This window comes from Hemibagrus wyckioides, linkage group LG04 (genome assembly GCF_019097595.1).
Source record: "Hemibagrus wyckioides isolate EC202008001 linkage group LG04, SWU_Hwy_1.0, whole genome shotgun sequence".
NCBI lineage: Eukaryota > Metazoa > Chordata > Actinopteri > Siluriformes > Bagridae > Hemibagrus > Hemibagrus wyckioides.
The window spans coordinates 4,792,491-4,816,198 of record NC_080713.1 but is presented as its reverse complement, the minus strand read 5'-3'; the positions used below and the strand labels follow the sequence as shown (position 1 = coordinate 4,816,198).

The following is a 23,708-nucleotide window of genomic DNA, read 5'->3' as shown; positions in this document are numbered from 1 at the left end:
CTCTCAGACAGAACATCACTCAGACTCTGACAGAACATCACTCAGACTCTCAGACAGAACATCACTCAGACTCTCAGACAGAACATCACTCAGACTCTCAGACAGAACATCACTCAGACTCTCAGACAGAACATCACTCAGACTCTCAGCCTGAACATCACTCAGACTCTCAGACAGAACATCACTCAGACTCTCAGCCTGAACATCACTCAGACTCTCAGACAGAACATCACTCAGACTCTCAGACAGAACATCACTCAGACTCTCAGCCTGAACATCACTCAGACTCTCAGCCTGAACATCACTCAGACTCTCAGACAGAACATCACTCAGACTCTCAGACAGAACATCACTCAGACTCTCAGACAGAACATCACTCAGACTCTCAGACAGAACATCTCTCAGACAGAACATCACTCAGACTCTCAGCCTGAACATCACTCAGACTCTCAGCCAGAACATCACTCAGACTCTCAGCCTGAACATCACTCAGACTCTCAGCCTGAACATCACTCAGACTCTCAGACAGAACATCACTCAGACTCTCAGACAGAACATCTCTCAGACAGAACATCACTCAGACTCTCAGCCTGAACATCACTCAGACTCTCAGCCAGAACATCACTCAGACTCTCAGACAGAACATCACTCAGACTCTCAGACAGAACATCACTCAGACTCTCAGACAGAACATCACTCAGACTCTCAGCCTGAACATCACTCAGACTCTCAGACAGAACATCACTCAGACTCTCAGACAGAACATCACTCAGACTCTCAGACAGAACATCACTCAGACTCTCAGACAGAACATCACTCAGACTCTCAGCCTGAACATCACTCAGACTCTCAGACAGAACATCACTCAGACTCTCAGACAGAACATCACTCAGACTCTCAGACAGAACATCACTCAGACTCTCAGCCAGAACATCACTCAGTCTCTCAGCCTGAACATCACTCAGACTCTCAGACAGAACATCACTCAGACTCTCAGACAGAACATCTCTCAGCCAGAACATCACTCAGACTCTCAGACAGAACATCACTCAGACTCTCAGACAGAACATCACTCAGTCTCTCAGACAGAACATCACTCAGACTCTCAGACAGAACATCACTCAGACTCTCAGCCTGAACATCACTCAGACTCTCAGACAGAACATCACTCAGACTCTCAGACAGAACATCACTCAGACTCTCAGACAGAACATCACTCAGACTCTCAGACAGAACATCACTCCGTTCTGCTGTGATTAAAAGTCCCATAAGTCCATTTCTGTTCTGCTGGTGAAGTAGAGCCCCAGTGTCCTGGTAAAAAGGCTTGGTGTAAATGTTAGCTGTATTTTCTATGATGCGTGTATTATGCGTGTCATGACTCTGTACTGAAATGTGACGGCTTTACCACAGGCGAAGCGTGCTGGTGGACCATCCATCCTGCATCCAAGCAGAGGTCAGAAGGTGAGAAGGTCAGAGTCGGAGATGACCTGATCCTGGTTAGCGTGTCTTCTGAGAGATACCTGGTAAGACATGCCTTGTTTTTTTTCCATCTTTTTCTTTTCTTTTCTTTTCTTTTCTTTTCTTTTCTTTTCTTTTCTTTCTTTTTTCCCCTTTTCCTTTCCTTTCCTTTCCTTTCCTTTTTTCCCATTTCCTTTCCTTTCCTCTTTTCTTTTCTTTTCTTTTCTTTTCTTTTCTTTCTTTTTCCCCTTTTCCTTTCCTTTCCTTTCCTTTCCTTTTCTTTACTTTTTCCCCATTTCCTTTCTTTTCTTTTCTTTTCTTTTCTTTTCGTTTCTTTCCTTTTTTCCCCTTTTTCCTTTCCTTTCCTTTCCTCTTTTCTTTTCTTTTCTTTTCTTTTCTTTTCTTTTCTTTTCTTTTATTTTCTTTACTTTTTTCCCCTTTCCTTTCCTCTTTTCTTTTCTTTTCTTTTCTTTTTTTCTTTTTCCCCCTTTCCTTTCCTTTCCTTTCCTCTTTTCTTTTCTTTTCTTTTCTTTCCCTTTCTCTCCTCTTGAATACACACACACACATCTCCTGGCAGAAACACACTCTTATTCCATCATGTGTGTGTGAATCTGAGTAGCTTGTTTGGATGTTGTTTATGAGTCACTGTGTCCTTGCAGCATCTGTCCTATGCCAGCGGGGACCTGATGGTCGACGCGTCGTTCATGCAAACTCTGTGGAACATGAATCCAGTGTGCTCAGGCTGTGAGCTAGCAGAAGGTGAGCTTTTATTGCAGTTCCTGGGTGGCAGAAATCTACACGCTGGTGATGCAGAGCATGTGTGCAGTGCACTCTGGACACAAACATGCTGTTATTTTTTACCCAGAGCACGGGTCATGGTGGTCAGGATGTCATTTTTAAGCACAATGGATGCACAATAAATTTTGGCACCTTTTTAACCACAGGTTGGCTTAGTTAACCAATTAATATAATGAGGAAAATACCTTAAAAATAAAACTATGCAATCAGAATTAATAAAGCAGCTGTGTGTAATAGGAAAGAAAAAGGGAGGGGGGGCATTGGTCCAGATGGAGTTGCTGATAGATAATTAATACTTCAGCTCTTTTGGCTTTCTTATTACAAGAAACACTTACACAAACCCGCCAAACCAAAACAAGCCTTTTATTTAAGCAGAGTTTTTCCCTTTTCACCTCTGTAGTGCATTAGACAGACAGACAGACAGACAGACACTAACAAGGAAACCATGACCCTAAACTAAATGTAAAAGCAACCAAAGTTATAAGTTGGTTGTATTTTACACAGATTTTGATTCCTTTTGTGTCGATTACAATTTGTGTCTGGTCTCTGGTTTTGTGTAGCTCTCTGTTTTAATGTCTAAATCCTCAATAGGTTTTTTAACCGGAGGCCATGTTCTGCGCTTGTTCCACGGTCACATGGACGAGTGTCTGGCCATTCCACCACCAGACCAAGGAGAAGATCAGCGCAAGTAAGACAGAAATAGAGGAAGGCAGAGAAAAACAAGCAGTGGCAGCAAGAATAAGGCTTTGGCATACAATTTATTAATTTCTGGGCTTTTATGTTTCCTGCCCTCATCTCTCATCTGTTTATCTACTCTCTGTTTATCTCTCCTCTCCTCTCTTTATCTCTCCTCTCCTCATCTCTTTTCTCCTCTCCTCTCCTCTCCTCTCCTCTCTTTCTCTTTTTTCCTCTCCTCTCCTCTCCTCTCCTCATCTCTTTTCTCCTCTCCTCTCCTCATCTCTTTTCTCCTCTCCTCTCCTCTCCTCTCCTCTCCTCATCTCTTTTCTCCTCTCCTCTCCTCTCCTCTCCTCTCTTTATCTCTTTTTTTCCTCCCCTCTCCTTTCCTCTCCTCTCCTCTCCTCTCTTCTCCTCCTCTCTTTATCTCTTTTTTTCCTCTCCTCTCCTCTCCTCTCCTCTCCTCTCCTCTCCTCTCCTCTCCTCTCCTCTCCTCTCTTTCTCTCCATTCTCAGGATCGCCCAGTATGAGTCAGGAGCCGTCTGTAGTCAAGCACGTTCTTTGTGGAGACTTGAACCTTTGAGAATAAGGCAAGGAAAGATTTTATTACATCTCTATAATACCTGAATAATCAGATACAAATCTGAAGGCTGAGCGTACGGAGCAGCAGATAAAGATAAATTCAAGATTTTATTTTATTTTATTTTATTTTATTTTATTTTATTTTATTTCATTTCATTTTATTTATTTTATTTATTTATTTATTTATTTTTATTTTTTTTATTTTTTTTTTTAAGAAAAAAAATGTTGGAACATCTAATATACAAAAGCACATATAGTTTCTTCATATAGGTTCAGGATTTTTTTTTTTACAAGGTCCATTCAATTCCCTTTTATTTGTATAGCACTTTAAACAAGAGACAGTGTCACAAAGGTCAGAATCTGATTTATAAATCTCAAATTTATCCCTTAATATCACTGAAGTTATCCTAAAATTAAGTTGCACTAAACAGAACATGGAAAACAAAAACAGAATTTGTTCCTGTTTTGTTTTTTATGTTTTTATGTTCTGCGTCATGTCTCACTCAACGGTGGTGTTAATACGAATCTTATATGAATATGAGTTTATAGTTATTCATTAGTAATTTATCTAGACTACTAGGGGCAATATATTCTTATATATATATTCTCGCCCTGACTACTTCTACTGTATTCAACAATTTTCTACTGAAAAGCTTCTTCTCTTGTTGTTATATATTTAAATGACACACTCGATGCTTGCTTCCTGTAGCTGGAGCGGCAGTCACATGAAGTGGGGTCAGCCGTTCCGCATTCGCCACATCACCACCGGACGCTATCTGTGCCTAGATGAAGAGAAGGGTCTGATGGTCCTCGACCCCGAGAAGGCCAACACCAAGCAGTCAGCTTTCTGCTTCCGTGCCTCCAAGGTCTCTAAATGTTCCAGATTTTTCATTAAAACTCTTATAATAACTTTCTTATGTCAACAAACAAAACCGTGCTGTGTCTGAGCAGGAGAAGGTGGAGGTGGTGAAGAAGCGTGATGTTGAGGGCATGGGGATTCCAGAGATCAAGTATGGCGAGTCTATGTGCTTTGTTCAGCACGTCTCAACAGGACTGTGGCTCACCTACGCTGCCCTCGACGCCAAAGCGGCTCGTCTGGGTACGATGAAAAGAAAGGTAATGTACCGACTCCTAACCTTAACCATTTCACTTTCTCTGTTTAACATGCTGATTAACGAATTCTCTCCTTTTCTCTCCTTTAGGTTACTCTGCATCAGGAAGGCCACATGGATGATGCCCTCGTCATGTCCAGGTCTCAGACAGAGGAGTCTCAGGCAGCTCGAATGATCTACAGCACCACAGGCCTGTTTAAACAGTTCATCAAGTAAGAAGTCATACAACCAACCACTATAAATGTTTTAATGTTACTAATATTGTGTTGCGATTGTAGACCTCATATCACAGACCCCATAGCTATGCTTTATGGATCTTTAGGAATAAAGAACATCTGATAAAGTGTTAATAAAGGATTATAGGGGTTGATACACTGATTATGAAGCTTACTGTGGGTGCGTCTCAATCAGCTCACTAGCTCCCTAGCTCCCTTGCTTCCTAGGTCGTGAATCAGTTTATCATTTCCACATAGGGATTCAATATCACTGTAAAAACTGTAACATAAAATTATTCATTTCATATAAATTCATAGTTGATTCATCTCAAAGTTGATGTGTTAGAAGCAGTAAAAATGGGCAAGCATAAGCGTTTGCAGTGGTCAGTATCTATCAAAAGTACAATACACAGGACTTAAAGGATCTGCTGCTAAAATCTTGGAGCCAGATACCAGACACCTTCAGGGATCTAGTGGAATCCACGCCTCGACGGGTCAGTGCTGTTTTGGCAGCAAAAGGGGCACCAGCTCAATATTAGGCAGGTGGTCATAATGTTATGCCTGATCAGTGTAAGTGGATTTTTTTTTAAATAATTTAACACTTAAATGTCATTAGACTCAATCAAACAGTATATAGAACATCAAATTCTATTAAGTAATCATTTGAGAAATACAACAACGATTATCAGCTGCTCACACACGGCGTCACCGTTTCCGCCAAAGGAACATAGTCAGCCTCGAGGCTCCATGGTTTTTCTGGTGCACTGTGGGATTTTTTTAGTGAGCGAACGTTCTAGTGCACTGGAAGTATTTTGACATTGAGAGAAAGACGGATCTTGAAATGTTCGGCTTCCTGGTCAGTGCCCTGACCTGCTGAACTAGGGACTGAGTGACTGACTGAGACACAGCCTGTGATAAAGGACATATGAATTAATATGTTATTTATATAGACATTTCCTGCTGGGTAGGAAGGTGTTGAATGAAGGAAGGTGTTCCTATATAAAATGCTTGTGCTACTGATTATATAACTAGGTGCAAGTAAATACTCTATATTAAAATTACTAAATTTCTTAAGTGTTCATAATATTTTGAATGTTGCTCTGAGTCGCTATTAGTCGCTGTGTTTCTGTGGGTGTCAAGAGGATAAAAGCTGTAGGGCTAAATTGTTCTATTTGTTTCTTGCCTGTGTGTCATTCCTTTCTGGAAGTAAGATGATATGAGAAGATGTATTCAGGATATATTCATGATGTGTGTGTGTGTGTGTAGGGGGCTGGACTCTCTGAGTGGGAAGAACAGGGCTGCAGGTCCGGTTTCTCTGCCTCTGGATGCAGTGATTCTCTCCCTTCAGGATCTTATCCACTACTTCCGGCCCCCTGAGGAAGAGCTGGAGCACGAGGAGAAGCAGACGAAGCTGCGATCACTGCGCAACCGACAGAACCTCTTCCAAGAAGAGGTGTGTGTGTGTGCGTGTGTATATATATATATATATGTACACCAACCAGGCATAACATTATGACCACCTGCCTAACATTGTGTTGGTCCCCCTTTTTCTGCTAAAACAGCCCTGACCCGTCCTGCACTGTGTATTCTGACACCTTTCTATCAGCACCAGCATTAACTTCTTCAGCAATTTGAGCAACAGTAGCTCGTCTGTTGGATCGGATCGCACGGGCCAGCCTTCGCTCCCCACGTGCATTATTAAGCCTTGGCCCATGACCCTGTCGCTGGTTCACCACTGTTCCTTTCTTGGACCACTTTTGATAGATACTGACCACTGCAGACCGGGAACACCCCACAAGAGCTGCAGTTTTGGAGATGCTCTGATCCAGTGGTCTAGCCATCACAATTTCAATGGTCAAATTCGCTCAAATCCTTACACTTGTCCATTTTTCCTGCTTCTAACATCAACTTTGAGGACAAAATGTTCACTTGCTGTCTAATATATCCCACCCACTAACAGGTGCCATGATGAGGAGATCATCAGTGCTATTCACTTCACCTGTCAGTGTTCATAATGTTATGCCTGATCGGTGTATGTAATATATGTTGTGTAAAACAATGTATTGATGAAGTGAGAGTTATTCAGAAAACTCCTGAAAAGTTTAAGCTCAAGCTAAGTATTGTCTTGATCGAGGGCTTGAACAGCCTATGGGAAGAAACTCCTTCATGTTCAGTCACATATACACTTAGTCTGATCATTTAATGATTCAGTAGAGGTATATATGTTGGTGTTCTCTGCTGATTGTGCCATAGGGAATGATCACCATCGTGCTGGAGTGTGTGGACCGGCTTAATGTGTACAACACCGCTGCTCACTTCTCGGAGTTCGCTGGGGAAGAAGCAGCCGAGTCCTGGAAGGAAATAGTCAACCTTCTCTATGAACTGCTGGGTGAGATCCTGGATTCTGTGCCTTCACTATCATTTGTGTAGACTCAATAATCTACTGACAAACACACGTCTATGCAGGACGTTTAAAAACGTGTCATTTTGGTGTCAAGGTGAGGATTTTTCTGTGATGAAATGTTTATTTAGCATTTTTGAACACTACAGTGTTCATAGCAATTTATAATCACACTCTCTGGTGTTTATAATCATTTATAATTATGCTCTCTGGTGTTTATAATCATTTATAATCACACTCTCTGGTGTTTATAATCATTTATAATCACACTCTCTGGTGTTTATAATCATTTATAATCACACTCTCTGGTGTTTATAATCATTTATAATCACACTCTCTGGTGTTGCCCAAATGAGGATGAGGTTCCCTTTTGAGTCTGGTTCCTCTGAAGGTTTCTTCCTCTTACCATCTAAGGGAGTTTTTCCTCGCCACAGTCGCCTCAGGCTCGCTCATTAGGGATAAATACAAATAAATTTTAATATAAGTCTAATATTAATCTTGAACTTTTGTACTATATTTCTTCTGGTCTGTAAAGCTGCTTTGAGACAATGTTCATTATTAAAAGTGCTTGTAAGATTTCCATAGCATAATATTTAACATGTAATACGTTTCTATCTATTATGCAGCCTCGCTCATCAGAGGGAACCGTGCTAACTGTGCTCTGTTCTGCGATAATCTGGACTGGCTGGTCACTAAACTGGACCGTCTGGAAGCCTCGTCAGGTACGCCACTCTCTGCTTGCTCTTACACATCATAGGAATGATCTCATACCGTCTGGAGCTACTCAGATTTGTATTTTGTTGCTTCCTGTGTTCAGGCATTCTGGAGGTGTTGTACTGCATTTTAATTGAAAGCCCTGAAGTTCTGAACATCATCCAGGAGAACCACATCAAGTCTATTATCTCTCTTCTGGACAAGCACGGACGCAATCACAAGGTCCGCTAGTCACGAATTTCCTGGACATGCTTGTATACCATCATTACAAACACGGAGTCTTAACTGAATTTAAATAAACATTGCTAGTTGGGATTAGTGGTTAGAAGGTTGTATGAAGGTTGTATGAAGGTTTGGATTAGTTAGTTGGTGTTGCTTTTGTTCAAGACTTTCAAGACACCAGGATCTTCATTAAGCAGTTACACAAAAGATAAACATGCACACACACACACACACACACACTGACATCATCGTTTCATCTCATTAGGTATTGGACGTGCTGCGCTCTCTGTGTGTGTGCAACGGCGTGGCTGTGAGGTCCAACCAGAACCTCATCACAGAAAATCTGCTTCCACGTCGTGACCTTCTGCTCCAGACCAACATCGTGAATTATTGTACAAGGTAAAATGCCGTGGTGTTGTTGTTCTTCCAACATAAAGTGTGTTGAATTGTTTCGAACTGTTGCTAGATTCCAACAGAATTATGCCACGGCAAGGTAGAGGGCCAATAGTGGCTAACACATCCTCCAGAGTTGGGGGTTCAATTCCAGACTCAGTGCTTCTTGTGTGGAGTTTGGAAGATGGGCAGTGATTTAGGGGTTTCCTCGGAGTTCCCTGGTTTCCTTCTCAGTCTAAAGACATGCTTTGTAGGCTGATTGGCATCTCTAAAATGTCTGAAGGGTGTGTAGAACGTAGAACTGAGGGCATGAAGTCTTTATTATCGCCACACGAACATTACAGCACAGTGGAATTCTTTTCTTTGCATATCCCAGCTAAGGAAGTTGGGGTCAGAGCATAGGGGAAGCTATGATACAACACCCCTGGAGCAGAGAGGGTTAATGGCCTTGCTCAATTGCCCAACAGTGGAGCTTGGTGGTGCTGGGGCTTGAACCCTGATCTTCTGAGCAACAACTCAGAGCCCCAACCACGTGAGCCACCACTGCCCCCTGTATGTGTGTAACTGTGCTCTGGAACCCTGTCCAGAGGAACCCACTGAAATGAGTATTTAAAACAATTAACACTTTTTCCCCCCTCACAGTGTTAGACCCAATATCTTCCTGGGAACATGTGAGGGCTCAACACAGTATAAGAAGTGGTACTACGAGATGATTGTGGACTACGTGGAGCCGTTTGTGACGGCTCAGGCTAGTCATTTGCGTGTTGGCTGGGCGCTAACAGAAGGATACAGTCCCTACCCTGGAGGAGGTGAAGGCTGGGGAGGCAACGGAGTTGGCGATGATCTCTATTCCTACGGATATGATGGACTTCACCTGTGGTCAGGTGAGTGTAAATGACCTGAAGGTTCCTCTGATATCCCTGTGGACTGCTCCTCGCAGTCTGAGTTGATGAATAGTTTTAAACGGAATATAAATCTTCTTGCTCTTAGGTCATGTGGCTCGTCAGGTGGCGTCACCCAATCAGCACGCCCTGGCAGCTGATGATGTCGTAAGCTGCTGTCTGGATCTGAGCGTGCCCAGTATCTCTTTCCGTATCAATGGGCATCCTGTTCAGGGCATGTTTGAGAACTTTAACTTGGATGGACTTTTCTTTCCTGTTATTAGCTTCTCCGCTGGGGTCAAGTAAGAAATTTCTCTTCAACTTTTGACTGTTGATAAATTGTAATTTGTTCAGAAAATTGATTTCATTTTCACCCTTAAACTGGAGCATGTTTTAACCTTCGTTAACTTTCCTAGAGCTCGTTTTCTTTTGGGTGGCCGTCACGGCGAGTTTAAGTTCCTTCCTCCACCTGGTTATGCTCCGTGCTACGAGGCTCTCCTGCCCAGAGAGAGGATGCGAATCGAGCCCGTTAAAGAGTACATGCATGACGTTAATGGATTCCGAAACCTCCTGGGTCCTACGCAGTCCCTCACACACACCTCATTCACACCTTGTCCTGTGGACACTGCTCAGGTGTTTCTCCCACACTTCATCCATCTCTCCTTCTCTGTATCAAATATTCCTAACTCTACACATTTCTTAGAGTTTTCATTGAACAGTTCTTCTGCATGTGCGTTTGGGTAGATCGTCTTGCCCCCTCACTTGGAGCGCATCAGAGAAAAACTGGCTGAAAATATCCATGAGCTGTGGGCTGTCACTCGCATCGAGCAAGGATGGACATATGGTCCAGTAAGTATCGGTCTTTCTTGCCTTTCATATCCTACATTCACTTCTATATATTTATACACCGTCTTCTCTTTCCATCAGTTCCGTGATGATAATAAAAAGCTGCACCCATGCCTGGTGGACTTCCAGAGCCTTCCAGAACCTGAGAGGAACTATAACTTGCAGATGTCTGGAGAAACCTTAAAGTGAAGCATCATTTTTACTTTCTTTCCACTTAACAATTTCAATCTTGCTTCATTTTTAATATATTTATGATTTGTTTCTCACACATGATTTCTTTTTGCTGTGAAGGACACTCCTGGCTCTGGGCTGCCATGTGGGTATGGGAGATGAGAAAGCAGAAGAAAATCTGAAGAAGATCAAGCTGCCCAAAACGTATGTTGTGTAGAATTATTAGAGATTCTACAAAGCATTAAACATTACACAGCTTTAACTCTTTTTACCGCTACACTGGCATTCCACTGGAAATTGACCAATTCAGTAAATAATCCAGTAAATACTTTTCGTAAACAATTTTTTTTTGCACTTCTTCAAATATGTTGCCGTTTCTATAACAACAGCTCATTCGCTTGTATAGCAGATGTTCACTCTAATAAACTGTATTCTTCTTATTAAATACGAACTCTTTCACTGTCTCTCTGGAAATCAATGAAAATAAAAAATGCTAGTGTAGTAAATGTGGGTGTATGAATTTTTGTATAAATAAAACAAACCATGTTTCTTTCCCTTTATTGTCTCTTCCTGTGTTTTTATCAGGTATGTGATGAGCAGCGGGTACAAGCCAGCACCTCTGGATCTCAGCCACGTGAAACTGACTCCCAACCAGAACCAGCTGGTAGAGAAGCTGGCAGAAAACGGGCACAATGTGTGGGCACGAGATCGTGTGAGGCAGGGCTGGACCTACAGCATTGTGCAGGTATTATTCAGTGCTGCAGTCATGACAATACCTCATACCTTTGTTTCCCCACTATGAAATATCTAAAGTACTGGCAATCTTCTGGTATGTCTAATGCACCATGTTCTACTGTTTACTGTTTTTTTTTCTCCTACTGTTTATTTGGTTAATTAGTTAACGTTCAGATGTCAGAAATAATTAATAAATTTGTGTTTGATGTGGGAAAATTCTTTTTCTCTTACTCACACACTCTTATCCGCAGGACATTTTGAATAAACGTAATCCTCGCCTGGTACCATACGTCTTGCTGGATGAGAAAACCAAGAAAACTAACAGAGACAGTGTCAACAATGCTGTACGCACACTGATCGGCTACGGATACAACATCGAGCCGCCAGACCAGGAGAGTAGTAAGTACTGATGAAATGAATGGTATATTTTAGATTTTCAGACCTAAAATAGAAGCAGTAAAATGGGCAGTGCTAGCTCAAGTGGTTAGCTTTGGTTGGTTGATCGAAGAATGGGAGACCAAGCTCCACCGTTAAGCAAGGCCCCCTTGAGGGCAGTGGGCAGGGGCAGCTACGATACAGTGCCCCTAGACCAGAGAGGGTTGAGGGCCTTGCTGGGGCTTGAACCCCGACCTACTTATCAACAGCCCAGACCCTTAATTTCTTGAGCTACCACTTCAGACTCCCTGTGACACTATGTTGAATAAGTGGTACAGAAGATGGATGGATGGAGCTTTTAATAAGTGTTCAGTTGGAACTAGATTTAATTGGAACTGTTGAAACTGCATTTGGGGTAGCTTAGTGGTTAAACCACTGATAGGAAGGTTGTGAGTTTGAATCCCAGATCCACCAATCTGCCACTGCTGCGCACCTGAGCAAGGCCCTTAACCCTCAATTGCTCAGTTTATAAAATGAGATAAAAATGTCGCTCTGGATAAGAGTGCCTGCCAAATGGCAGAAATGTAAAAGTAGTTCACTACAAGACCTTAATCTATAAAACTAGGTACAACTACTCCTCTTGTTGTCTATCCTGGTCTTGTTCTATTACCTTAACTCCCAGTTTCTCATTCCTTTCAGGCGGCCACTCATTGGAAAGCAGGCGAGGGGATAAGGTGCGAATCTTCAGGGCGGAGAAACAGTACGCCGTGACCTCAGGGAAATGGTACTTTGAGTTTGAGGCAGTGACGACGGGAGAGATGAGGGTGGGCTGGGCTCGACCGAACGTACGTGCAGGCACCGAACTCGGAGCTGATGAACTGGCTTACGTCTTCAACGGAAACAGGGTAGGTCATGGTTTACGCCATGCCTTTTGTCTTTGTTCCATTGGGTTATGAACGCTTTCTAATAGTATGTAGATGACCATAGATTATAACAGACATGAGTATCTACAAACCCTAAAAAAGCATTTCTGGATGATTAGAATACATTGCACATCAGGATTATCAGGAGAATAGAGGAGGTAGGAGGAGGTAGGAGGTAGAGATGCAAAGCACACCCTCAGGATCCTGTTTAGATAATGCTCAGGATTGAAACAAAAGAAAAACAAAGACATGTACACCAATCATTATGACCAAGGTGTGCTGTGGTATCTGGCACCAAAATGTTAGCAGCAGATCCTTTAAGTCCTGTAAGTTGCAAGGTGGGGCCTCCATGGAGGCCTTAAAGGATACTTACAGGACTTAAAGAATACTTTTGGTTCTGACCACTGCAGACCGGGAACACCCCACAAAAGCTGCAGTTTTGGAGATGCTCTGATTTGTTGTCTAGCTGTCACAATTTAGCCCTTGTCAAACTCGCTCAAATCCTTACGCTTGCCCATTTTTCTTGCTTTGAGGACAAAAACTCAGTGTCTGTCACTAGTTATCCAAATTGTGCTAATGGACACATGGGAGCTCTGGTTGCGGAAAAAGATAGCAGTATTTATGTATTATCATTTTCCTTCTCAGGCTCAGCGCTGGCACATCGGAAACGAGCCGTTCGGTCGGCAGTGGCAGTCAGGAGACGTGGTGGGCTGCATGATTGACCTGGTAGAGATGAACATCATGTTTACTCTGAATGGAGAGATGCTGATCAGTGACTCTGGATCTGAGATGGCCTTCAAGGACATTGAGATTGGAGAGGGTGAGCTGGACCAAGATTACTGGGATGAGAAGGGAAAATATGTCACTTTCTAGCACATGTCTCATTGGCATCTTAATTGATTTTTTCAAATGTAGAATTTATTTTTAATTATACAGTACAGTGGAGGTGAGATCTTAAGGTCAAAATTTGTTTTGCGAAACGAATTTTCCCAAAAGATATAATATAAATGCAGATAATCCGTTCCAGCCACGCAAAAATATTAGCAATATTACCAATATGAAGCGTATGTAAACTGTATGGCTGCTTACAAAGAACTGACCCAAGCCACGCATTCCATGTCACAGGAAGTTGTGCCACCAAGCCTGGGCTAAAAATAGAACAGCCCGCCCATGCCACCGATCTGTCAACAAAAAAACACTCAAAAATATTAACCTAGCTTCTGAACACGTGACGTGAAGGCAACATTGGTTGGACTCTTTCCAAACAGCTTTCACTGACTGAAAAAAAATTTGTAAACTTGCTTCGGTTGCTTCAAACGGCTCCTGGATGTACGCGCAACTTAGCCGGCGTTTGGTTTGTTCATATGATGAAAGTGCTTCGTATGATGATGCAAAATTTCTATTCTTAAGGAGAAAATTCGTAATAGAGGGCATTCCACTGTACTTGGTTTTTGCTGAATTGCTCATTAATCTAATCCTTTCCTTCTCACATCTCGTCTGTCAGGTTTCATCCCTGTGTGTGCACTGGGCCTCTCTCAGATGGGCCGCATTAACCTGGGCCAGAACGTAAGCAGTCTGCGCTATTTTGCCATTTGTGGACTGCAGGAAGGATTTGAACCGTTTGCCATCAACATGAAGAGAGACATCACCATGTGGTTCAGCAAGAGTCTGCCCCAGTTCATCCCAGTGCCTACTAACCACAATCACATTGAGGTCTTGACTTTCATTTCCGATAAAATGTTATAAATACTGAATGGAATGGAAATGTCTAGGTATCAAAAAATAGTTTTGTATTTCCTAGTTCATAATAAAAAAAAAGATAAGATTTTATAAACCTAATTTAATTTTCTATTGTTTTTGTAAACCCATATTTTACTCATTTAAACCTTTAAATGTTGTTGTTTGTTTTTAATGTTAAGCATTCATTCGTAGAAAAATGATAGCAAAATTATCCCAACAATTTAAAGCAACAAAGGAGTCAAAATGCCTATAAATAAGTTTAATAATTATAATTGGTCTCATTGTAATCTGCTAACAGGAAATATTAGATAAACTGGAATATTCAATTTAGTCTCTTATCTATTCAAGATATTTGCACTTGCTAAGAAGTCATTTTTTGCCGTTAGCTAGCTAGCTAGTCATGCTGCCAGGTAAGAATGTCACCCGCTACCTAGCCATAAATTAACAATAAATAACAAGAGGCAAGATATCAAGAGGCAGATTTACACAGGTAAAGTTATAGAGTTTTCAGGTGTGCTAATTTTTTGATTAGCTAGCTAGATAACTCTGTTTGCTAAAGCAGGAAGCTGTTGTGTTGTGCTAGTTTTTTATACAGTTTGTATGCTAGAACTTTCTTTCTAAAGCCAGGTTTCTAAAGTCATATGTTATCTCATACAAGTGTGTGTGTGTGTGTGTGTGTGTGTGTAGTTGTATAAACTTCCACTACACTGGATCGTAAGATTGTTTTAAACATTTATGCCTGAAATGTTTTGATTTCCCAGGTGTCTCGTGTGGATGGCACAGTGGACAGCGCCCCCTGTCTGAAACTCACCCACAAGACCTTTGGGTCCCAGAATGCCAACACAGACATGCTGTTCCTGAGATTAACCTTACCTATTGAGTTCCACGAGACGTTTAAAGTCCAGGCCGGTACCACGCCCCTGACTCGAGCCCTAACCATCCCGGAGGACGAGGTGCTGGAGGTGGATCCTGACTCTGAATACGAAGTGCTCAAGAAGTCAGCCAGCAAGAAGGAGCAGGAGGAGAAGGAGAAGGAGCAGTCCATGCCTAGAGACATACCCAGTATCAAGGAGAACGACAAGGACACTGCTTCAGAAAAAGGCAAAAAGAAAGGGTGAGGATAGACTGGTGAGGCAGAATGCTCCTTTTGTATAGAGTCAGATTTAGACTTTGCTGTAATACAAGAGTCTCCCTAATGGGATCAATAATGTCTATCTTATCTATCTTATCCTATCTATATCTATCTATCTATCTATCTATCTATCTATCTATCTATCTATCTATCTATCTATCTATCTATCTACACCATATTGCCAAAAGTTTTGGGACACCCCACAAATCATTGAATTCAGGGGTTGTGCTCGGCCCCTTAGTTCCAGTGAAAGGAACTCTTAATGCTTCAGCATACCAAGACATTTTGGACAATTGCCTGGTATATATTGGACAACACATTAGGGTAAATGGGGAACAGGTAACACGGCGGCAAAGCAGAACAATAAGAAGTGCGTGGCACAACACACGTGGGGAATACACAAACAAAAATCAGGCTATGATGAATCGCCTACCAGTACCCCTTCCAGTGGTCTGGCAGGGAACTGTTCCGGTAGCTCTTGACACTGTGGAAGTTTATCAAAAGACCATCATTGAGTTCATCTCTGTTTTTCCTTTATCCTCAGTTTCCTGTTTAAAGCTAAGAAGGCGGCCCTGATCACTCCTCCTCCCCCTCCCCCTGTTGTGCCACGTTTGGTAGAGGACGTAGTCCCAGATGATCGTGATGACCCTGAGATCATTCTCAATACCACTACGGTGAGCATTTAAAACACTTACAATGAATGGTTATTTGTTTGGTAACAAAAAAAAAAAGAAAGTCAAATAAAAAATAAAATCATTGATAAAATTCTTTGAGAAATATGAAGGTTGTGTCTTTCCACAAATCTCTATAACTATATACTGTAGGAGTATAATCATAATTTAATACATTTTAAAATAGATAATCTGATGATAAGAAATATTAGATTTCCCTTTTTTGCTGTTAAAAAAGTTAGCTAGTGTAATGGAGACCAGCTGTAGGTGCTGTGCAGGTAAACCTCACTCCCTTGATCTCAAGAGGCGAACTAGCGATTGACAGTCCTTGTTAGAGCTCCCACCTCCCATGCTGGAGACCCGGATTTGAGACCCACTTGGAGTGGTTACGAGTAGGACCCAGGGGGGTTACATTGGTGCCGTGACCTGGATGGGAGTGAGGTTTAGGGGGGTGAGTATAACGGAGGCCAGTGGTAGGTGCTGTGCAGGTAAACCTCAATCCCTTGATCTGAATTTAAACAAGAATACATGCAGCTAGCTAGCTAACAGTAGTAACTAAGAAAGTTAGCAAGGGTTAATTTATATTTCAGCCACAATTTGCTGATCACATTTCATCTTGATGCAAAATCTTCTGGGCCATATTCAATAAAATATTCTAATAATATATTCCCTTAACTGAAGCCATACTAATTACATTACAGTTTATAGTATATCATTATAGGTCATTTGAGTTAATGGGACTCATCCTTTATATAAAATCTCTCTCTCTCTCTCTCCCTCCAGTATTATTACTCAGTACGGATCTTTGCCGGTCAGGAGCCCGGTGGAGTTTGGGTAGGCTGGGTCACCCCTGATTACCACCAATTTGATCCTAGCTTTGACCTCTTCAAAGTTCGCACTGTCACAGTGACTGTAGGTGATGACAAGGGCAACATTCATGACAGGTGAGGACTGACAGCTGGTGGTTTGTGCATCTTACAGGGGCTTTTGGCATCAAAAACAGTCAGTTATCCAAAAAAAAGGGGGCTTATTACAATCGAAGATAAATGGGTACTCAAGATGTGTTAAATTTTTCAGTCAAGAAATATTCTGTCTATAACATCAGCATCAAGAGGAGCAACTGCTACATGGTGTGGGGAGGCGACTTAATCAGCGGTTCTCAGCAGCGCTTCAGCCAGGAGGATCTGGTGGTTGGCTGTTTGGTTGACTTGGCCACCGGTCTTATGACTTTCATGGCCAATGGGAAGGAAATCAACACTTTTTACCAGGTAAGATAGAAGCTTCTAGTTCTTTTGAAGCGAGAGCATGTAAAGTTCTTTTCTTGCTGTTACATATTGATGACATCTGGTTCAGAAAGCATAATGTTATCTATGTTATTAGATATAAAATTACTTGGATCGCTTGAAACCTTTGACATAGTTCCCATTGTTCCCAAAAGTTAGTGTTTTCCAAAATTTTGGTCAGGTTAGGTCTTTTCCAAAATGTCGCTAATATCCCTAGGACATTTGATATATTGTCTCCTTCTCCAAGATCTTTCCATAACTGTAAAGTGATCCAAAGTGTTGTGTTATTGCATATATAATGACATACAAAATGTGTGATTTGATTCCTCTCTCAGGTGGAGCCCAACACCAAGCTTTTCCCTGCCGTGTTTGTTCAGCCCTTCAGCCAGAACATGCTGCAGTTTGAGCTGGGAAAGCTGAAGGTTAGACCTCTTTCTCATCTTCTCCCTTCTAGCACTGCTCTCTATTATCTCATCCGTTATATAATGCACTGGTTATTTAGTGCAGGATCTTTTTTCACTCTGCTGTTATGCATCAGTTCATTACTCACCGTTGAACTGATGAACCCGTTAAACACGTAATCGTTATACAAGTCAGTCTCCTTGGCTTGGCTTTTGCTAAATTAATTTCAAATGTCTGAAGAACTTCATAGACATAAAGACTCTCTTTTTCTCTCTCTCTGTCAGAACATTATGCCTCTCTCAGCGGCCATGTTTCGCAGCGAAAGGAAAAACCCCGTGCCTCAGTGTCCTCCTCGTCTGGATGTTGAGATGCTCACGCCGGTTATATGGAGTCGAGTCCCAACCCACTTCTTGAGGCCTGAAGTGGGTAAAGTGAGCGAGAGACATGGCTGGATGGTCGAATGCACGGAACCACTCACCATGATGGCACTGCACATCCCTGAGGAGAACAGGTCAGAGAACTGGACAGAAATAAGCCTGACTCTAGACTCTACACATACTCTTTATGATTAAGCTGCTAACCTAAATGTATTGGATTATTTAATTTGTAGCACCTAATTTAAAGAATTAACTAGTCACTGGGTGTTAGTTAGCTAGCTTTGGTGTAAAGATAAGTGCAGGCTCAGACTTAAGCTAGCCCGATAACTCTTTGCTATAGTGGATCATCTGGTCCTTATATATGCTTTGATACATTTTATCTGGGCTTGGGACTGGCACTGAGAGTTAACTCTTCAGCGGCTGGATTAGCCTGGATTCCCTACCTGGGAATCAACCCGAGGCGCCAGCAATGAGAGAGCTAGCTAAAATACAGTTAGACAAATCGGTGTGTAAAATGCACATAATGAAGCAGATCTTTTATCAATGTACTGGCACAAACACACTAATCTCAACTAGATAGTCACTAGCTGGGTATCAGCTAGTGGATAACAATGTGAATTCCACAGTGAGGAGGAATCAGTTGACTGTCTCCGATTGGCTTTCCAGCAAATTTAGGCAACAACAACCTTTCACAGGAAAAAAATATTGTGTTTTTATATTGGCTGTGACTTATGCCGGTCACTATGGAGAATTCTTCAGTGCCTAAAGTTAGGGCATGATGCCAGATGTATCTGAGATGGATGAGTACAAATTTCACGTGAATTGATACAGCTGTGGAGTTTTACTCTTGGTTTGGCAGGTCAGAAACATCATATTATTGTACATTTGGAATTTTAAAAAAAAACAACCCATTAAAATTTCTGACTAGTCTATCAACGCCACAGCACGGGTTCGATTCCTGGGCAGGGAACTAACCCAGGCACAGAGAGGTTAACTGTCAGTGCTGGTCCCAAGCCCGGATAAAATGGGAGGGTTATGTCAAGAAGGGCATCCGGCGTAAAATCCGAGTTAAAATCAAAAATGCGGATCAGATAATCTGCTGTGGCGTCCCCGAACAGGGAGCAGCCGAAGGACAACAACAACATAATTAGTGACTAGTCTTTTGTAGTGTTTTTTAAGGAGGTTTTTCTTTATTGTTCAGATGTATTGACATCCTGGAGTTGTCAGAGCACCAGGACCTGCTGAAGTTCCACTACCACACTCTGATGCTGTATTGCGCTGTGTGTGCTCTGGGCAACAACCGAGTGGCCCACGCTCTCTGTAGCCACGTGGATGAGTCGCAGCTTTTCTACGCCATCGAAAACACATACCTGCCCGGGCCGCTGCGAATCGGCTACTACGACCTGCTCATCAGCATCCATCTAGAATCAGCCAAGCGCAACCGTCTGGGCACTAACCGCGAGTTTATCGTGCCCATGACAGAGGAGACCCTCAGTATCACTCTGTATCCAGATGCTGAAAATGCCCATGATCTGCCAGGTGTGGGTCTGACCACCTGCCTCAGGCCCAAACTTCACTTCTCACCTATTAACTTTGTAGGCACTGATCCAGACCTGTACACTCTGAGCCCGATCTTCCCTCTGCAGGTACGCTATGTGGCAGAACCCGGTCTTGGAGAAACTGGTTGATGGTTTTAAGTGCCGTTAAATCATACGGTTCTAGTGTATCAGAAACGATAGAGCTGTGTATCTGTATTAGGTTTGCAATGTTTATATTTAAATAGTTGATTTAAGACCTAAAAATGATTATCTATAAACTGCTAACTGTGATATGATATCCTACAGGAACTAAAAACCAAGTCTTTAAGCATGCTAACTGAGGCTGTAATGGACGGCAGTCAGGCCATGCGTGATCCAGTAGGAGGCAGTGTCGAGTTCCACTTTGTGCCCATCCTCAAACTCATCAGCACTCTCCTCATCATGGGTATCTTCAACGATGAAGACGTCAAGCACATCCTGAAGATGATCGACCCCAACGTTTTCAGCTCGGCCGAAAAGAAAGCTTCAGAAGAGGAAGGAGAAGGGGAAGAGGAGGAAGCTGCGCCTAAAGAGAAAGGAGAGGAAACTGAAGAGAAGGAGGAGGCCACAGAGGGAGAGGCGGAGCTGCTGGACGAAGGAGTAGGGGAAGAGGAAGAGGATGAGGAGCTTAAAGCACTTAAGAAGGAGGAAGGGGAAGAGGGAGAGGAGTCGGAGAAGGCAGAGGAGGAGCAGAAGGATGGACAAAAAGTGGATGGAGAAAAAGCAGAGGAGGAGAAGGAAGCTGAGGAGGGGGGAGAAGAGGGAGAAGAGAAGGAGGAAGAGGCACCAGAGGAAGGACTGCTGCAAATGAAGCTGCCTGAGTCAGTCAAACTGCAGGTGAGCTTTCCTACTCCTACTACTGCAACTATTTCTACTACTATTACTGTGGTGCTGCATCTCTCTCTCTCTCTCTCTCTCTCTCTCTCTCTCCATCTTTCAGATGTGCATCCTGCTGCAGTATTTCTGCGACTGTGAGCTGAGACACCGTGTGGAAGCCATTGTCGCTTTCTCCGATAGGTTTGTGCAGCACATCCAGACTAATCAACGCGAACGCTACAGTCAGCTCATGAGAGCTTTCACCATGACCGCCGCTGAGACGGCCCGAAGGACCCGAGAGTTCCGGTCTCCTCCGCAAGAGCAGGTACACAAACACCTCGGTCCTCGTCATCATCAGCTAAACATACACTCAGAGTCTTTGTACTGTTTGCTAGCATGAGTTTGAGATTTTTGGCTTTTTTGGCCAGGTTATCTTGCTGACTAATTTTAAGCATAGTCCTGACGACGAGGAGTGTCCAGTGCCCGAGGACCTCCGGGAACATCTCCAGAAGTTCCACAGTGACCTCCTGAATCACTGTGGTGAGTCGTGAACAGCCTCCTCGTCCTAAACCGCCCTCGTTGATCACTTAGGATGATTCTCATGACTTATCATGAGAAACTTGTGGCCATGTCTTGACCGACTTGTGTGTTATTGTTATATTTTACACCATATTGTTCTCTGCTGAACATTATTTTGCAAATGACTAATCCCTGATTTCAGGTGTACACCTGGAGGAGGAAGAGGAGGAGGAAGAGGTGGATATTTCACTGAAAGGAAGACTGCTCAAGTTGGTGGAAAGAGTGAAGAATTTGCGTAAACAGCAAGAAGAGGAAGAGTCTGAACCTGAAGAAGAACCGAAACCCAGTGAGTAACAAATGCATCGTGCTTCACTAATGAACTATTTTTAAAAAATTAAAAAATAAATAATAATGTACAGTATATTACCCAATCTGTATACAGAATAATAATATTTAAAATTAATGTTTTACTTGTACTGCTATTCCTGATAATAATAATAATAATAATAATAATAATAATAATAATGCTACTACCACTTTTACTGCTGCTACTACTACTGTTACTGGTGCTGCTACTACTGCTGCTGCTATTACTGGTGCTGCTACTGTTACTGCTATAGCTACTACTGTTACTGGTGCTGCTACTACTGCTGCTGCTATTACTGGTGCTGCTACTGTTACTGCTATAGCTACTACTGTTACTGGTGCTGCTACTACTGCTGCTGCTATTACTGGTGCTGCTACTGTTACTGCTATAGCTACTACTGTTACTGGTGCTGCTACTACTGCTGCTGCTATTACTGGTGTTGCTACTACTACTTTTACTGCTACTGCTACTGTTACTTTTACTGCTACTACTGCTACTGTTACTTGTGCTGCTACTGCTACTACTGCTGCTGCTATTACTGGTGTTGCTACTGCTGCTGTTTTCTGGTGCTGCTACTGTTACTGGTGCTACTACTGCTACTACTGTTACTGCTACTGTTAATTGTGCTGCTGCTGTTAATATTGCTGGTGCTACTCCTACTGGTGCTGCTACTGCTACTACTGCTGCTCTGTTATTACTGGTGCTACTGCTACAGCTAATACCACTGCTACTTCTACTGTTACGGTTACTGGAGCTACTACTGGTGCTACTGCTGGTGCTACTGCTACCGTTACTACTACTGCTGCTACTGCTATCATGACTGCTATTGATGTTACTGGTGCTGCTACTGGTGCTAGTACTGCTACTGGTGCTGCTACTGCTACTACTGCTGCTCTGTTATTACTGGTGCTACTGCTACAGCTACTACCGCTGCTACTTCTACTGTTATGGCTAATGGAGCTACTACTGTTGCTACTGCTGGTGCTACTGCTACCGTTACTACTACTGCTGCTACTGCTATCACGGTTGCTATTGATGTTACTGGTGCTAGTACTGCTACTGGTGCTGCTACTGTTACTGGTGCTGCTAGTGCTACTACTGCTGGTGCTGCTGTTACTGTTATTGTTGCTGCCACTATTGTATAATAACTATAATAAAGATCTTGAGAGACAGTGATCATGAGCTCGATCAGTGGGTGATGCAGCAGGTAAAATATTGACATATTCTTATAGAATATTTCCCTTCTTTCCAGGCACTCTGCAGGAGCTGATCTCTCACACGGTGATCCACTGGGCACAGGAGTCATTCATCCAAAACCCAGAGCTCGTGCGAATGATGTTCAGCTTGCTTCACCGGCAGTATGATTCTCTGGGCGAGTTGATTCGAGCTCTGCCCAAAGCTTACGCCATCAACGCCGTGTCCGTACAGGACACCATGGACCTGCTAGAGTGCCTGGGTCAGATCCGCTCCCTGCTCATCGTCCAGATGGGTCCTGAAGAGGAGACTCTCATGATTCAGAGCATCGGGTTAGCACTAATAATAACACACTGTGTCATGAACGTCAAAGATCTCTCAGGAGTTCTACTCCTCGTTTGTGTACTGAAGAAGTTAATCTCCATGCTTGTATTTTGTCTTGCAGTAACATCATGAACAATAAGGTGTTCTACCAGCATCCTAACCTAATGAGGGCTCTTGGCATGCATGAGACCGTTATGGAGGTCATGGTCAATGTGCTTGGAGGTGGAGGAGACTCAAAGGTGACCCAACAGAAAAATATTTATTTACTCTTTTTACCAGAGAGGAAAAAAGAGCCTGTTTTGTTCATTATTAATGTCTCACTCCACAGTGGTGGTTAATATGAAGCTCATGAAAGTAGACACTCAGAGCTTTAATAATGTGTAGATTTCCATAAGTATTTATAAGTTTTATCTAGCTTACTAGGAGCAATATATTCATAGAAAAATTCAGAACAAACAAAAATCAACACAAATGTTTGTATCTTTAAATTAAATGTTGGTATCAAACCCCTTTGATAACGGGTAACGGATAACAACAATGGTTATTTTTTTGGAATAGATTATAATATTTAACCTGCTTATGAATCTTTCTAAAAGGAGATTCGATTCCCCCAAATGGTGACGAACTGCTGCCGTTTCCTGTGCTATTTCTGCCGCATCAGTCGTCAGAACCAGCGCTCCATGTTCGATCATCTGTCCTACCTGCTTCAGAACAGCGGCATTGGCCTGGGTACGACTGGCTATGTAATGTAGAATAACCGTATCTATATGTACATTATGATGTGGGATCAATGTCTGAAAAAAGG

General features: G+C 42.6%; 1 protein-coding gene across 17 annotated transcripts in view; it reads left to right on the top strand.

The window, feature by feature from the left end:
• LOC131351896 (ryanodine receptor 1-like) overlaps positions 1 to 23,708 on the top strand; it is a 97,551-nt gene that overhangs the window by 25,718 nt on the left and 48,125 nt on the right. For all 17 annotated transcript variants that reach the window (XM_058387593.1, XM_058387595.1, XM_058387590.1 and 14 more), the window contains 37 exons: positions 1,411 to 1,523; positions 2,118 to 2,217; positions 2,848 to 2,944; positions 3,447 to 3,521; positions 4,223 to 4,379; positions 4,465 to 4,629; positions 4,716 to 4,837; positions 6,107 to 6,293; positions 7,094 to 7,229; positions 7,868 to 7,963; positions 8,059 to 8,177; positions 8,443 to 8,576; positions 9,213 to 9,454; positions 9,561 to 9,753; positions 9,868 to 10,084; positions 10,196 to 10,300; positions 10,379 to 10,482; positions 10,589 to 10,672; positions 11,054 to 11,213; positions 11,455 to 11,602; positions 12,278 to 12,483; positions 13,147 to 13,321; positions 14,006 to 14,214; positions 15,003 to 15,355; positions 15,918 to 16,047; positions 16,828 to 16,988; positions 17,150 to 17,312; positions 17,663 to 17,749; positions 18,014 to 18,240; positions 19,308 to 19,752; positions 19,951 to 20,520; positions 20,624 to 20,824; positions 20,928 to 21,039; positions 21,221 to 21,364; positions 22,638 to 22,911; positions 23,025 to 23,142; positions 23,500 to 23,632. In XM_058387593.1, coding sequence (XP_058243576.1) covers positions 1,411 to 1,523; positions 2,118 to 2,217; positions 2,848 to 2,944; positions 3,447 to 3,521; positions 4,223 to 4,379; positions 4,465 to 4,629; positions 4,716 to 4,837; positions 6,107 to 6,293; positions 7,094 to 7,229; positions 7,868 to 7,963; positions 8,059 to 8,177; positions 8,443 to 8,576; positions 9,213 to 9,454; positions 9,561 to 9,753; positions 9,868 to 10,084; positions 10,196 to 10,300; positions 10,379 to 10,482; positions 10,589 to 10,672; positions 11,054 to 11,213; positions 11,455 to 11,602; positions 12,278 to 12,483; positions 13,147 to 13,321; positions 14,006 to 14,214; positions 15,003 to 15,355; positions 15,918 to 16,047; positions 16,828 to 16,988; positions 17,150 to 17,312; positions 17,663 to 17,749; positions 18,014 to 18,240; positions 19,308 to 19,752; positions 19,951 to 20,520; positions 20,624 to 20,824; positions 20,928 to 21,039; positions 21,221 to 21,364; positions 22,638 to 22,911; positions 23,025 to 23,142; positions 23,500 to 23,632 — 6,462 coding nt within the window. The remainder of the gene's footprint in view (positions 1 to 1,410; positions 1,524 to 2,117; positions 2,218 to 2,847; positions 2,945 to 3,446; positions 3,522 to 4,222; positions 4,380 to 4,464; positions 4,630 to 4,715; positions 4,838 to 6,106; positions 6,294 to 7,093; positions 7,230 to 7,867; positions 7,964 to 8,058; positions 8,178 to 8,442; positions 8,577 to 9,212; positions 9,455 to 9,560; positions 9,754 to 9,867; positions 10,085 to 10,195; positions 10,301 to 10,378; positions 10,483 to 10,588; positions 10,673 to 11,053; positions 11,214 to 11,454; positions 11,603 to 12,277; positions 12,484 to 13,146; positions 13,322 to 14,005; positions 14,215 to 15,002; positions 15,356 to 15,917; positions 16,048 to 16,827; positions 16,989 to 17,149; positions 17,313 to 17,662; positions 17,750 to 18,013; positions 18,241 to 19,307; positions 19,753 to 19,950; positions 20,521 to 20,623; positions 20,825 to 20,927; positions 21,040 to 21,220; positions 21,365 to 22,637; positions 22,912 to 23,024; positions 23,143 to 23,499; positions 23,633 to 23,708) is intronic.